General features: G+C 40.8%; 1 protein-coding gene across 3 annotated transcripts in view; it reads right to left on the bottom strand.

Moving 5' to 3' along the window:
- ARHGAP22 (Rho GTPase activating protein 22) overlaps positions 1-16,257 on the bottom strand; it is a 142,775-nt gene that overhangs the window by 36,371 nt on the left and 90,147 nt on the right. For 2 of the 3 annotated variants that reach the window (XM_051800107.1, XM_051800110.1), the window contains one exon: positions 3,170-3,346. In XM_051800107.1, the coding sequence (XP_051656067.1) occupies positions 3,170-3,346 (177 nt within the window). The remainder of the gene's footprint in view (positions 1-3,169; positions 3,347-16,257) is intronic. The other variant, XM_051800108.1, reaches the window with a different exon arrangement.

The following is a 16,257-nucleotide window of genomic DNA, read 5'->3' as shown; positions in this document are numbered from 1 at the left end:
ACATTCCATATGGCTTTTAAATCTGAATGTGTCTATTAATAATTTAGGATCCTCAGCAGCTTTGGGGAGTTTTCTGTTTTAAGAAGCCTTTGCTGTTGACCTTTAAGCACAGTTCATGTGCTCGCAGCAACATATAAGAAGGTACCCTCAACCCTTTTTATTTACGTTTCTTCAGTACATCAGCAAAGATTACAGTGTGGTTAAGCCCCCCCCTTTTATCTTTGCATAATTCTTTTTTACACCATATCAACCTTCTCCAGGGCTGGATATTTGCATATTAATAATGAAGCCTGCTTTTTAATTCCTCCCTTTAGCATACTATATTAAATAGTGTTGATAGATAAGACTCGGCTCTCAAATTAGTGGTGGTAGCAAAGCAGAGTTCAAATTATTCAATTAAAACAGAGACAGCTATGTTTATTGTCTTCCCACATTTGAATTAAGCTGCAATCTCACTCAAAGAAATTGCCCTGCTCTGATTCTGATGGAGAAGGTGTAAGTTTGATCATTTCCCCAGACTGCCTAAAAACCATTTGGAAAAATTGGTTTGAACATCTTCACTGTTTCATAGTTATTGACATTCCTATAAATTCTTTGCAAAGTGCAAAGAAACTGAGGATGCAGCTCCACAGTTCTTTAAGCCAATTTAAGTGTGGGTTGCAGTCAGAATGAACAAGCATGCTCTCTTCTACCCCATCATCTCTCCCCCATGTCCTCATTGTGTTGGAACTACTAGTCCTGCAGCTGCATGGTTAGCAGGACCAAGGAATCAATCTACTTTCAAACTAATCTTCCACCCTTTTTTTTTCCTGTCAGGTCATTTCCTACTGCACAGCTGTGTAACCACTAGTGTGAGCAGAATGAAACCTGGTGGGAAGCCATGGCTGCAGTGGGAGAAAAAACCCACCCCTGACAGTGTTTAGTACTTCTGTTAGCTCAGAGAAGTGACCCCAGCATAAGAATCTGCCCATGCAGCTTGGACTACAAAGCAGGCATAGCCAAGCTAGCCTCAGTCTGCTGCATTTCAGTAGTAAGGCAGAGAGCTCAGGTCAGACTGATTGCCCAGGGTGTACCCATATTCTTGTGTAGTTTTAATCCACAGATAGGAAAAATCAATACATAATTGCACTTATTTCCAACTCTGCAAACAGCAGTGCTTCTCTTCCACAGGGCTTAAGCCAGCTCTCACTGACATCCGAAACAACCTTTACACTGACACTGATGGAACAAGATCAAATCTGCAGCATGTGAAAAGAGCAACAAACAGAAGCTGCTGTATTCCCCCTTGCACTGCTGTAGTGCCCCCACCCACTTCCACATCCTCATGATTTCATTTTATGGTTCTATGGTATCTCATAAAGTCCCAGTTCCTGGAATCAATGTAAGAGTAACAGTATCTGCCTCAGTTAAAGGAAAACCAAAATGTCATCTGATAGTTTTGCAGAGAAGTTTAGAGGTACAGAAGAATAGCATATTAATTAGGACAATACTACCCCTTAAACAGACAAATAAAAAAAAGGAAGTCCATCCCTACTTTTATGCCATTCTGATGTTTTTGTTTTTAAAATATTGTGATTTTTAATTACTTATTATTTTAATACTTAAAGATGTTTGCTCTGAAACTACTTCAAGAGACTGTTCAAAACATTAGCAAAAAAAGAAGCCAAATTTGCACTGATACCCACAGTGCTGACAAAACATGCCCTAAAGATGGTTGTTGCTAGAACATGTAGCATTTGTCATGACTGCCTCCTTTTTCCTCACAGTATTTCTTGGATGCACATAGCAAAGCTGTAAAATACACACTATAAGGTACACTACAAATGGCCACAGAAATACCAGCTTAGATTCTGAGACTTCTGATGGAAGACTTGCACTGAGCTCAGAGACTAAAAGACCCTTCATTGTGGACTGGAATTCAGAGTGAAAGCAAAACAAGCACATATTCATGTTTGAGGAGAAATCATGGTAGACCTATTTCTACTAATGAAGAGGGCTTGTTCTGCCCACAGCACAACAGCATCACACACAAGCTCTCATATCAGATACAAGCTAACTTTTTTACATACGCCCTTTCTGCTAAGTAAAAGAAGGATCTAGGAAAAAATTGCATCAGTAGAGATTTTATCTCCTCCAGACAAAGCAAATGCTGCTACACAGGAACTCCAAATTTCAAGAGTCACTTAAAAGAAAAAGAAAAAAAACAAACCAAAAACCAACAAGATAAAAGTTACTAACAAACACCAGGTCTTCTTGGTGACCTTGTGGTATTTGAGCCTCCCTCAATTGCATCAAGGTCACTTTTCTCACCCCTACATCCAGGAAAACTAGTAACTTCATTTCTGCAAAAGTAATTGTATTACCTAACCCTTATCTGGTGCTTTTTTATCTGTACCCCTCAAAAGATGTCGACAGCACTATCTGCATATGATAACACTATTTGCATGAACTCCATCAGTAGCATGGAAGTCACTTCAAAGCCCAGTGTCCAGCACCAAGCCAGCAGCTGCTGTCACCAACATGAACTCAGAAGAAAACAACTGTGAACCCTTGTTCTATGCTAAAACCACACAAACAACTCCTATCTAATCTACTGACTTGAGAATTCTAAGACTATGGTACCATATCAATAACAAGAGTCTGGATTTTTTGTTCATTTTAACTACAGGAATTGTCGGCAGCTGTATTACCTTACAGGTGTTCACTCAGCCTGACCCTGTTCTTCTTCAGGCTACACCCCCAACTAAAGCCAGTGGAAGCTTTGCCTTCTCAACTGGGCCCTACGTTAATTAGATTCAAAGTTTTGCTGCCTCTGGCTGGTATGGATGTTCAAGGTGGGCATCTGCCCTTATGGAAGAAAACCAAGATAACTGGATAGACTCCTTCATGTCCATAAGGATACAAAAGGTCCACAGAATAATTTGCTGTAAAGAACTGAGTAGTGACAACAGCAATATGTTTGTTATCACCACCCATTTCTGAGTCAGTTATACAGTCTGCATGTGCCCTTCCCTTCTATTCCTGTCCATCCCCTGGCAGGAGGGGTGTGGGGGGGAAATCAACCCAATCTCCTTGCTTCAAAATACTCCAGACAATCAAGAGCTTATCTAGACATCTCAGTGATTTTACAGTGTTACACATATCCTAGTATCACAAGAATATGTTTTACCTTGAGGCAAATGTTTTAATTTATGTGCATGTGAGCTATTTGCAATACCTCCACCAAATGGAGCCCATATAACCCGTCGGATGGCTTTTACCCAATCTTCCATTTCGTTCTGGGAATTAGCCATGAGCAGGAAAGCCTCATGATTGACAGGCATCTTTTCCCGGTCCCCTGCGCCACCTGAAAGACAGAATACAAATCTCTTTTAGTACCTAGTTCAGAGGAGAGCAACCAATGCTTAAAACCACTAAAAATCTGGGCCCAAATGATCAAATTATTATTTTAATTGAGCAGTTTTACACACAATTCCTACACATGTGCTGCAGCACCCACAAAGCACAGGTTAATAGAAGATCAAAGCAGAAGTGCAAAATGGGCATTTCCAGTGTGGGAACCTGGAGATGTTGTATCTGCTGTCTCAGCAATAAGAAAGTGAAAGCACAGGTTGTAAGATCCCAGAGGAAAAGTATGTAATTAATTCCACATACCTGAGCTGAGATATTGAGAGATTATTACCCAGAAAGGGGACCAAGGGAATTGTAAGACATTTTAATTGCTCAGATGCACAAGTCACAAGATAATCCACTTTACCCAAGTCCTAGGGAATTTCTAGTCTCAATACAAAGAAAGAGACCCATTCTGATTTTGAATCCTATTCAGAAGAAAGTTAAGACCTGGGAATATGAATCTGACACTTCCACTTGACACAAGAACTTCAGGAGCTACTAATGCTGGCACACAACATCTCAGAAAAGTACTGACCAGAGTATCAAATCCACTCAAGCTGTCACAATGCATGTGTCACCTGTGGATACTTCAAGACTTGAAACATTTTCACCCCTCTTTTCCTGTTTCCTTTTTAGGTCAGCACTCACTTCAGTCAATTCAAATCTTCCCCTCACCCCTCATTTTACGTTCCAGAGCTGGATACAACCTATGAGTGAGTACCACATAAACGCACAAAAGCTTTACAAGAGCAGCCTCTGTATGAAAAGGCTACTGATCCCATCCAACACAGCAGCTGCATCACTGGGGGCCTGGAGCTTCTCCATCACCATGGAAACTGCTTTGGCTTTGCTAAGGAGATAACATCTGAGCCGTTGTGTCACTGTCATTTCCACACTTACATGGATTTCAGCACCTACTGGCAAGCTAAAGCTGCCAGCCTGTGCTGAGCAGCTGAGATTGCCTGTCCATGGAATTCAGAGATAAGAGCAGGATGATGGTATGCTGTGGTTTCTGCAGAGCTGGTTTAGCATACAGAATGTGTGCTTCTTAAATCCTCTCCAATCTGGGCAAAGGAGCAATCTGGGAGCTGCCTGCAAGCCAAGGAAGCACTTTTTCTTGCTATTAATTGTTTTCTGGCCTCAACACACTCAGCAGCATATGTTGATTTGCAAAGCAAAAGTGGTAAAATGAGATATGTTGGGAAGTATTTTGTGGCTCTCTAAGAAGCTATTCACTGAACTGGGAAATTGAGGCAGTCTTTCAGTAAAGAGGAGAAACAATGGCCACCTGGGACTAGGCATTAAGCTTAAGAAACAAAAGCCATGATGTTTTATCCCCCGTGTATCCAAATTCTGCTTTTTTTCCTCATAGCATGCTCTTGGACAGTCTCCCATTTTGAATTTACTGAATTATTCATATTCTTAAGATATATGAAGCAGAACAGCTCTCTAGCTCAAGGTTAGGATGCAGGCATCTGAACAGATCAATGTTCCACCTCACTCTGCTACAAGGATGACATACTTCATCCTCTGCATACAGAACAGTCAGAGCAGGAAATTAGTCTGGGAAACTTGTCACCACCTAAATCTTTTACCAACATACCCAGCCTCATGATGAAAGCAGAGTTACCTTACCCAGCAGACCCATTACTGTGCCCTTTTTCACAATCACATATTTTATAGGAGATACGATAGCAACAAAGAGGTTTTCCACAGCCCTCAATGCACATAAGAAACTGGGTTCAGGATGTGGCATCTGGAAGATAGGTGGCCTGAGCTCAAGCTAGCTCTTCAGTGGAATGAAACTGTCTCAAAAAAAACAATTACTGTATGGGTCATACCATCAGCAAACAACTGAGCTTGGTCAAGTTAAAACAAACATCTTGTCCTGAAGTTCAAAGGGACCAGCTGAGATCTTGCCTACTCATACCACAAAGGGCAAAAAGAGACCAGAATTAAATCACAGATTGCAAATTTAGTTGGAACAACTGAACTAACCCATACAAAGATTGCCATAGGAAGTACAATAAGCAGACAGGGAAGACTTTTTACTGTACTTTTGCAGAAGTGGTGTCAGCATCCTCCCAAAGAATCACTGTGCCAGAGGGACCTGACTACAGTTCCCCTTCCCCAAGATGTTATTTGGACAAGCCAGCTGCTTTCTAAGCCTTCATAGACATTTTTCATGAAAGTATTTAGGAAAAAATAAAAAACATTTATACTTCTATTTGAGTCTCTAAAAAGTAAAAACTGGATGGGAAAAAAAGATTCCTGTACACACAAGACCTGAGATTCTGCCAAAAACTACATACAGCTCCTCCATGTCTGGCTTTCCCCACTGAAACTTTAAATAGGAGCAAGGTCATGACCCTACAATTTGCCTGTGGGAGAGTCAGCAGTGACTAGACATGTAACTACAAGCAAATGAAGACAACTCTACACACGGAGGCCAGCTTAGAAACAAGAATGCACTTCAGAAGTACTTCAAGAAAGCATCATGTGTTAGCATGATGTGAATATGCAGTGACAGAGCTTGTAGACCAACCCAGAAACGTTTTTCTTTTTTAGTAACATTTTACTTGTATTCCTTTGCATACATGGCTGGTTCCTTTCACTACATCCTTGAAGCAACAAGCAGAACTAGAGATGCCCAAAAGGCAGAGTTCAGACATATCTCTCTACATTGTGGTAATATTCAACATATTTTGAGTCTTAGAAGTCAAAAGAATAAGAAATTACTGAATTCAAACACCTAGATCTTCTTAAAAAAAAAAAAAACAACAAAAACCCCCATAAACCAAAACCAACAAAAAACCCCCAAGAAAACAATGAACAATGTCACATGCACCTTCTTCAGAAGTCCAGAATTGTACCTAAAATTCATAGATGCTTTCTTTTCTGGGCTCAGGAAAGGATCTCATTATGGATTTCAGGTTTGAGTTGGCGACACAACACTGTATCAGTTCAAACACCCTAGACTTTAGAAATTGTTTTAGGAAATCAATTTCAAAGCTTCCTGCCTAGAAACACTTGGGGATGGAATTTTAATTTTGCCCCCCACAGCAGGATGAAGTTCATATTCAGCTACTGCATTCACACATCCTGTCACTAACAGAGCTTCAGCTCTTATTATGGTTGCCGTTAAACTCTAACCCTGAAGCACATGAGCACTGCTTCTACTCTGTGAACCAAAAAGGGCCTCTAGCTGCTAAGTACCATGACAGGGACGCTCTGCTAACAATTTTAAACACAGACAAGGGTTTTTCATACCCTTGAACTTCTTGCTCGTCTTTAATCAAGCTTCCATACAAACAAGATTGGGTCTCAGAGACCAGCCCTGCATAGCTCAGGGTTGCCATAGGTAGACATTCCAGTCCTTTTGCTCAAAGCTTCTTCCATCTCCAGACCAGAGTTTGCAAACACAAACAGAGTGCAAGCACCTCAACAGATGTGGCAGAAACAGGGGGCTTAACTTTGGGGATGAATAGTCCATCTGCTTCAGCATTAGCCTATGACCAGGGCATCCTGCATTCAGTTGCCTCCTTTGCTGCAGACTTACAGTGCATGTTGTGCAAGATGCACTAGATTCCATCCTTAAGCAAGCTGGCAGTGCGGTTTGCCTCCCATCTGGGTGTACAGAAACTGGGAAAGGTGATGGCAACCCTGTAAGCATATACAGTAAACGTAAGAGCCTAGAAAGATTAAGGGACTTGTTTTGTTACTGCTCACCATCAAAAGGGCTGCAGGTCCCAGCTGACTTCAATGCTTTGCCACCCCTGTCTTAAGGTATCTTTGTCAACGTGCTTTACATACCCTGGTAGGTATCTTTGCCTGGAGGGAGCAGTATAGCTCTAGGCCCCCAGTTGCACTGCACGAGTTCTCTCTTCCAGGCTCAGACTACCTAAAGCTGGCAGAACTGCTCTCCTTTGCATCTGCTTATGTTGTTTCTGCAATTGCATTTCATATGGCCTGAGAGCCATCTCCTGTTAATGTTAGCCATATAGCATTCACCTCAGAGTAATGTGCCACCTCCTAATCCTTAGAAACAGTCCTCCTTTCAGCTCTCCCTTGCACCCCACAACAGGGAAGGTTAAATACTGAAAGTCTGGGACTAAGCGACTTGCTGAAGGTCAGATGCAGAAGCAGGAATCACAATCTACACTTCAAAGCTCTGTTTACTGAAAATTCTTCTTTTTTTTGACTATCCTTAGTCTGGTATGCATTCACTGGAAAGTGCAAAGCATAAGGCTGCCATTATGTTATATTTACCTGTCCTGCCTTATATTCCTGTTCAAAGAACCTGCAACAAACATTCAGTTGCATCTCTCCCTTTATATAGCTGTTGCAATGAGGAAGAGTTGGAATTTTTTTTTTTGCCTTGAACCTCATTTACTCAAGCTTAACCTTCTTAAGATCACTTGTGAGGCCAAGCCTTAGATCCCCTTTGTCTGAGGGAAAAGTTCAGGAGGAACAGGACTAGACTTCCATGTAGAAGATGTTCCTGCCCCATTGCATGTAAAAGGAGGAACTTTTATACTCTCAAGTAAAGATGCTCTTGCGTTCTGCTGAAGTTGGCAGCTTCTTTTTTTTTGGTTAGATAATTCCTCTTCCTTTTACCCCCCATCTGGTTTGCTTTTCACCCATTTCTTATGTCATTCTGCTTACTGATGTGTTTCTATATTGTCATTACATCAACACTATTGAAAAGTTACACAATTACAATAACTTGTGTATGTATATATATATATTTGCATGTTTGTATTATGTATTACACGCTTGATTATATGTTTGTATTGCTTTGGCATGGATAGTAACTCTACTATTTTCAGTAAGGGTGACATTTAGTCGGCCATGTGCTGCTGCAGCGCACGGGGAGACAAATGGCAGCTCAAGGCTGAATTGTGAAAGGGGTGGCTGGTGGGTAACACAAGGCCCAGCTGACGTGTTTGCCCTCAGTACTAAAGCAGGTAGTGACAGGAAGCCTTTGATTGCAGACAAGCAGCAACAAAGATCTTGACAAATGGACAAAAACTAGCACCCATAGCTGAACAGAACAATTGCAGTGATTCATCTTCCCTGACTTGCTCTTTACAATTGACTTAAAGGTGAGTATCAGTATTCAGGGCTCAAAGATCTCCCCGATAATGAAAGAAGGTGAAAAATGAGATGAATTATGTCAAGATTAAGGGCAGCTCTATTAGGGGGAATCTTCCTGAGCACAGCAGGGAAAAAAAAAAAAACAAACCCAGTCTTGATCTTTGGATTATGAGAAGAGACAAAAGAAATATCAGTGAGTAAGGAAAAGTTCATTAAGATTGCTTGGAATAGATACTTGAAGACTAATTCCATTTCTTCAGTCTTTTTGCCTTTGATTCCAGCTAATGCTGAACCTCTATCCTGAGTACTCTTCACCCCAAACAAAGGTTTTCAAGAGCCTGAATGCCAGAGATAGACCCTGTCTATCACAACTGAATCTTGGGTAAACCTGCCATCAGCGTCGGTTTAAACTTCACTACAACCAATAACAACTCTGCTATTTTGTTGTTGGCTTTTTTCTGGATCATTCTTTAATAGAATGAAAAACTTACTGTGCATAAAAAACTCATCTTGAAATGCTCCATTTAGGCTACTTGAGAACAGAAAAAAACAGCAAGAAAAATCTGAAGTAGCCAAGGAGGCAGAGATAAAAATAAGGAAAGCTGGAGTTTTCTCAGTATGGGTAATATTTGTGAAGAATTAAGCTGTACAGTAAACAGTGCTGTGTGCTTGCCATGATTTTTTTATATCTATCTATGTAAGCCCACCCACCCATATATCTATATATGGAATATATGAGTTGGAAGTTGATTTGGAGTTGAAAGAGTTAATGCATGATCGTATTTTAAAAAGTGTAAAAAACTAGGAAAATACAACCCATGGGGATTTAGTATCACGTGCAGTGCAAATAAACAAGCTTTGAATCAAAATAAATTCACTGTGTCACAGTTCCAATGGAAAACTTTTCCTAAAGTTGGTGGCAATTTTTCCTAAGGAAAAATGCACCCTTGTAGATGAAAGGTGTTTTATTTCCACAGTATGGAACGAGTTTGAGAGGATTCTAACATTTAACATTCATTTGGTTGTGTCAATCAGGAAAGGGAAATCTTAAAAACCTTTTATTGCACTGAGGAAGTTCAGCTCATAAATTGACATGGTTCAGATTTTCTAAGGACAGGATTTACAAGCATACACTAACATCTCATTGACTTCTCAGTCAAATATAAATGCCTAATTTCCTTAAACATTTTTCAATTTAACAGGTTTAATGATCGCTACAAGTAGAAGATGATCAAATTTTCAACTAAAAATCATCGTAGAGGATTTTCATGAGTCCATAATGATTTTTAGATCCCAGATCTTACACCTCATCCCAGAGCATAAAGCAAAAGCAGGCAAAGGCACTGCCATCTATCATCTATAAACTAATCCAAAGGCCCTGTGATCTCCCCTCCCATGCCTTCTGTGGTTTCAGAAGCCATTAAGCTGCTTTAAAAAAGCACCAACAAAGAGATCAGACCTCAGAACTGTGGTTTCTTATGCAAAAGTGTGACAAGATTTAACATGAACAGAGTCACTAATAAAGTTTCTCTGTACAGGTACATGGACTACAGAAAACCCTTACAAACCTAAGGCTAGTGATCTGTTTCAGTTGTCAGGATCAAGTGTATGATTACTAAAACTACACTCAAGAAACGAGGATTTAGTTTAATCTCTGGCTTATTATTCATAAAACCGTACCTGCTAGCTTGACTCTCCTGCCTGGAGATGCCTTTCTTGATAATGTGTGTGGCCTTATTAGTCTAGACTTATCTATTTATTAAACTGAAGAACTGTTAGAGACTACCAATCGCTTCAAATAAACCAATGCCTTGAAAATAAACCAAGCAATGTTCCAGCTAGGCTAAACACTGGTAAGTGATGTCACACCTCAGGAACTATGGCAAGCAGAAAAAAAAAAGATGCAATATAAGAGGAAGAGAGAAAAATAATTTCAAGTGCTCTTAAAGAGAAAGTACGTAGCACTGCACACAAACTTCACCTTGAACCCTTGCTTGTAAAACCTGCTTACATGAGTTCAGTGCTTTGTAATGTTTGAGTCTGCTTGAGCTGAGTTTTTCTTAATGTGCTTTGTTTGGCCTCGGCTGAATTGTGAGAAGTTTCAGTAAAAAAGTTTCAGTTATTTTTAAGTTATACTTCTGGCATTAAAACATATTTATTGTAATAGTACACCAATGGTCTCACATCTCCTTGTTTTCAGTGATTTGTAATGTCAGAGAAGAGACTATGTTGCCTGGAATGTGCTGCTCGCTGTGGCCCAAAAGTACAGTTTGTTTTGGCTAAAGTGAATTCACAATGAAGGAAAGCCACCTCTACTGCAGCAGCCCAATATTTAGGGTTCAGATGAGCCCAGGCACAACACGCAACTGTTAAGTACATTTTTTTCCAAGGACAAAGTATTTCACTTGTACCAACACAGCTCAGGCAGTATTCCTCCCAGCTTCTGCCCACAACTACTTTGTTCCTTAAAAGAAACAGATACTAACAACGACCATGCTGCCTCCCTAACTAGAGAGGATTCTGTGAAATGTGCTCCCAATTCCATGCAGCAATCCTATAAGCAAGCTGTATTATTATTGCTTTGTTATCAGCTCCTACTAGCTAGCAGCAAGAGATGAAAACTCTCCAATATGGTCACAGATAGTTCAGGAGGACAGCAAGGAGGATGCCAAAGAGGAGCTGATCAACCATAATTAACATGAGGAGCAAGTACTGCACCAGCAGTTTCTAGGAGTTGCATGACACCATTTCACCTCTGTTGCTGCTTTTTTGTTTCATCCTGAGTAGGAATTCTAGAGTATCAATGTTCTAATTACATCCAACGACACCTCAGGGGTTAGACTGTCAAACAAGTGACAATTAAACTGTTCTGGCTCTTGACTCAAATAATTTTTCCTGATAGGTTACTGTGGAGACTGAGCATGTCCACTTCCAAACCTTGATCATAACAGAGACAGCAGCTTCTTAGGTGGAGCTCTCACTGTGCAATGGCCTCTTACAGCCATATCTACTGACAAAGCAGAATATTTAGGGTATAGTGTTGCCTAACACTGCCTTTGCCTGATGAAGTTCCTACTGGAAAAGAATCTGAAAGCATTGAGAGCTTAAGCATAGGTGCAGTTCAGCTTCTTCCACTTGCTCAAACTTGAATTCTAGAAACTCATAAACCCTTCCCTCAGAATCTGTCTGACATACCATCTGCTCTTAGGGAGCTGTTCACCTCTGAAGGGTCTTAGAAAGACAAAAGGATTTCTGTCCCTCTCTACAGGTGTGCTAGGGGGGAAAAAAAAAACAAAACAAAAAAAAAACCACAACCCACTATTTCTTCCTCTTGTGTAAAAAGACCTGGTGGGGATGACAAGGGGGAACAAGAAAGGGTTGCACAGCTTTTTCACCAGCATGTTCCATAGACAGCCTTGTACCAACTACTTTCCCTTACCCTTCTTTCTTCCACTCCAGAAAACTAACCCTTGCAGTCTTTCCTCAATGTATTTAAGATCTAGAAGGTTACAATGAGCCCAGTCCTCAATGGTGATAAAGTGTGGAATTGCCTGCACTACGTGCCTACAGTCATTTCAGTGACCTCCAATTTGGATGGAAGGGAAATGAATTTTTCTCAGGCCAGCAGAAGCTACACACTCACAGGGAAGCAATTTAGGCCAGCCAGCTGTCAGAAGTTGTGTGTCTGTCCCTACAAGGCACTTTGCAGGAGACATCTGAATTAAGGCAACTGTGAATTTGAGGGTTCAAAAAAAAGTTACAAATATATGTATGAAAGACTCAGAAAACAGTAGCACATCTATGCATAACAGGTCACATTGTTCCATGTGGTTCTCCAAAGCAGCAAGTGCTCAATGCTTCTGAAGAATGTATCAAATTATGTATTCCAACTGTGGTTATGTTTACACGTTATTATAAGGAAGGAAATTCCTTCCTGACCAAAGATGATGATACTTCATGCTTTGAAAAATCTGAATGAAAATTACTGGATAATTTTTATGCATTACCATGCAACCACAAGCAATTTGCTAATTCTCATAAATTTCTTTAAATCTTTAACACTGAAGACAAAACTTGAGGAAAATTTTAAGTCTTGACAATTAATTACTTACTATATAACATTAGAATGGTAAAGCCGGATCTATTTTTCTTTAACAATTTCATATTGGAGAGATAATACGCAACTTCTGCATTCTTTTGGAACTGTTGAGCTCACATTTTCCAGGTCTGCTCAATGACAGGAATGAAGTGGTTCTCATGCCTTTTAAATAAGTCTCTCTACAACCACCTACTCCTCTTCCTCACCCCTCAAAAGCCTATGTTTTCTTTCTCCTGCATCTAATCCACCATGAAATCAAAGACATCCTCAATGTATCTTTAAAGGATTGCATGTCTCCCATCTTAGCCAATGCTCTGGATTTTGAACTAAGAAGAATGGAAAGGAAGCCATCAGCTGGTACAGCTTAGTTTGCAGATGCCAGAGCTTCTGGCTGAGCCTGTAAAGACGCTGATTCTCTGTAGAATGAATACAGAGTACTGCAGAAATTCGAGCCAACCAATTACAAACGTTGTTATCTTCTTTAGTAAAATGACTGAAGCTTTACAAGCACAGTTTTGGCAGCAGTAAATTAATGGCCTATCATTAAGGACTCAACAGTTGCAGACTTTGTTTTTACAAAAAACAAAGCTATTTGTCACATTAATGCAGAAAAAGGATTGAAATGCAAAGGCATATATACTGTAGGCCTTTGGCAAAACATTGGCAAATTTGAAAAAACCCTGGCCAATACTAATGATGAGACAATGTAGATGGAAGTACTACTGTTCTACAACCAAACTTTAAGAGCTCAGGGATATTCTGATCCAAGTCTGCAGTCTTGTTATAGTTTGCACAGACTAACAGTTTTAGAGCAGTCTCCTCCTATATCTGGCTATGCATGGAGTAGACAAAGAATCTTCTAAACATGACTGTCTAACACATAGAATTCTTCACTGTCACAACAGTGCTCATTGGAAAAAAGGAGAATTACACACTTGCCACTTGGGCTCAGCACTGCAGCCACTCAGAACATCCACAAGCGTGGATGGCTAAAGGACTCCAGGACTTGCATTACTCCAGGTAATGCAAAAAGCAAGGGCCTATATTCTTTGTGCTTTAAGACAACTGCCAGTGAACTGTGAGCAGAACAATCCTTCGAAGAGCCAACTCTAATTCTGTACACTCGCTGGCAATGAACAGTCTCCTCCCAGTTAATAGCATTATCAAAATGTCCATAAAAGTTCCTTTGCACTAGTTAATCACTAGCCGATATAACCTCACTTTCCAGAAACGTGCTGTTTTAGATCAGACTTAAACAAGAGAAGAAAAGAACCTGTTAGGTAAACAACTCATCCTAAGAGAGGTCTTCAGCTGGTGGACTTGCTCCCACTGAAATTCAAGGGAGTGTTGCACAGAATGCCTTCCTCTGTGAATCCGGATTTCCCAAAGCAAGTCCTGTCTTGCAGCACTCACTGCCACTATTGTATACAGATGTACCCTTCCATTGCATCCCATCTTGATGCTTGTATGTCTCCTCCATCATGGGCCAAAGGCCTGCACACAAATGTCTCAGCTGACAAGCTAAGACAGTCACCTTTACATTTTAGAGGCAGAGAGTAAAGCCCAGGTGCATAACATTAGAGACCACGTTTCAGGATGACTGCTTGAAGAAGACTATTTATGATTTGGGACTATTCAGAGTCTTCATCAAACACAGCAGAACTGCCTCAAGCATTGCTGTGCAACCTTCCATGCCCACAGTGCAGAAAGCTCATCAGCACCAAATCAATCAGCCACTGAGCTGTTGCTGTCCAGCTCCTCCAAACAACAGTTTCTGAGCTGGTACAGCCCACTCCTGTCTGTATGTCTCAGTACTCATGGACTGGGGAAAACTCCAGTCAAGTGACATCCTTCCTGCAGAAATCCTTGAACTTCTGCTGTCTTCCTAGATCTGCAATGCACTGTAGTCTACATGTTCTGTCCTGACAGTCTTCATCCAGAATGGTTAGCTGCCAGAAGGGAAATCCTTGTATTTGAAAACCTGGATCAGCAGCCTCTTCTCCACTCTAAGAGCATGCAGAGTTCCTTAGCAAAGCACAGTCACCTACTGAGGGCTCTGTTACACTGCCAGAAGGTCCTTCAAACCATCTTATGTTATTTGATAGTTTACAGGTCTGTTGTTCTTCAAGCAAAGGCTGCTGACCAAAGCCAGGTCACAGTCCTAGCAAGGTAGAGTCTCTTTACTAACAAGGGAAACTAAGAATTTCCACAAAGGAGCACAGAAAGGAGACAAACGCTCAGCATTACAACTCACATGAACACACCCCAAAAGTCCTGAAGACTGACATTGGTATGTACAGCAACCAAGTGTGATGGTGCAACTTTCTCCTGGTGTGAGTGCATATTTGCAGCATGGATGTTAACACTGGTTAGCCAAACTTTGTAAATACACTTCAGTTACCTCTAGAGCAAGAAATGTTACCTTAAGGAAAACCTCCACTTTCCCTAAGCTTAGAATCAAGTAACAGGTAAAGGGACAGAAGAGGTTTACCACATGCAGTTTACACATGGTCCTTTGAAGACACACATACTCTGGGGGAACCTAGCCATCAACATATTTTATCATGTTCAAGTACAAAAGATCAAGTTCTTATTCCAAGAAATAAAAAAGCCTTGCACCATGCATCTTGTGATATATTACTTAAACAGAAATGTTAGCATTGCCAGTTGAGCTGCTTTTGCCAGAGTGGTATTAACTACATAAATCAAATGTAAATACACAGATTTAGGCCACAAAGAACTAGAACTTGGGTGAGACTAGAAGAATATCACCCTCACTGTTTGGAATGCTCTCTATTGGCAGTATATTTGAGTATTTTTATGCTTATAGAAGCAGAAAGCCCATTCTAACAATGCTGGCATAAGTGTGGCTGCTGCACAGATATACTGAGCCCAGTTGGTCCACTGAGAAAAATGCGAGCAGGAAATAGGGCACATGTATCTGCCTTGCGAGCCTCCCCTCTCTCCTCACCCTGCTCCTTCCTTGAGAAGGCAGAAGTCTGTGCAGCCATTGCAGGCAGCATGTGTTATAAGGATTTTTGTCTTTGTAGTCAAAGGCAGAGTAACAGCCAGCAACCAGGATCTGCTCAGCCAATGACAGGGTATATTAAAAAGCCTTCCAGCTTCTGTTTCAAAACAAAGAAATCTTGATAAGCCTGAAGGCAGCAGCTGCTGCCAGCAGCATGTTGCCTTCCTTACCTTGGGGACACCTGCTGAGCTGCTGGCTGTTTAATTTTACATTAAAACAGCAGCTTTCCAGATAATGAATTATCTATGGTGAAGCTGTGGTACGCAGAGGGTGTGAGGACATGGTTTGGAAATCGAAGAACCATTTGGGTTAATGGTCTGCAAGGCTGGGGGGGAAAAAAAAATACTGATGGCTTCATGATTTGTCAGAGCCCCAGTCATGTAACAGAGGGAATGAGGGAAGCATGTTGAGTGCCCCTCCTCTTCCCTTTCACTTTTTTTTTGAGAGCAATCAGGTGAGTTTGAAAGTCCCTAAAAGGAGATACGAATCTAAAATGAGGGGGAAAATAACAGAGCTGTGAGCTTGTATAGCTTGTGACTGCAGCCAGTTTCACTGCTCTAGCATTAAAGACACAGTTACATTTTATCATGTTTTTTTTATTTAAATGGTCCATAACGTGAAGGCAGAAATCGAAGACAGT

This window comes from Manacus candei, unplaced genomic scaffold, assembly GCF_025592945.1.
Source record: "Manacus candei isolate 608988 ecotype Guabito, Panama unplaced genomic scaffold, ASM2559294v1 h1tg000050l, whole genome shotgun sequence".
Taxonomy (NCBI): Eukaryota; Metazoa; Chordata; class Aves; order Passeriformes; family Pipridae; genus Manacus; species Manacus candei.
The sequence above is the reverse complement of the archived record's forward strand: the minus strand, read 5'-3'. Positions and strand labels throughout refer to the sequence as shown.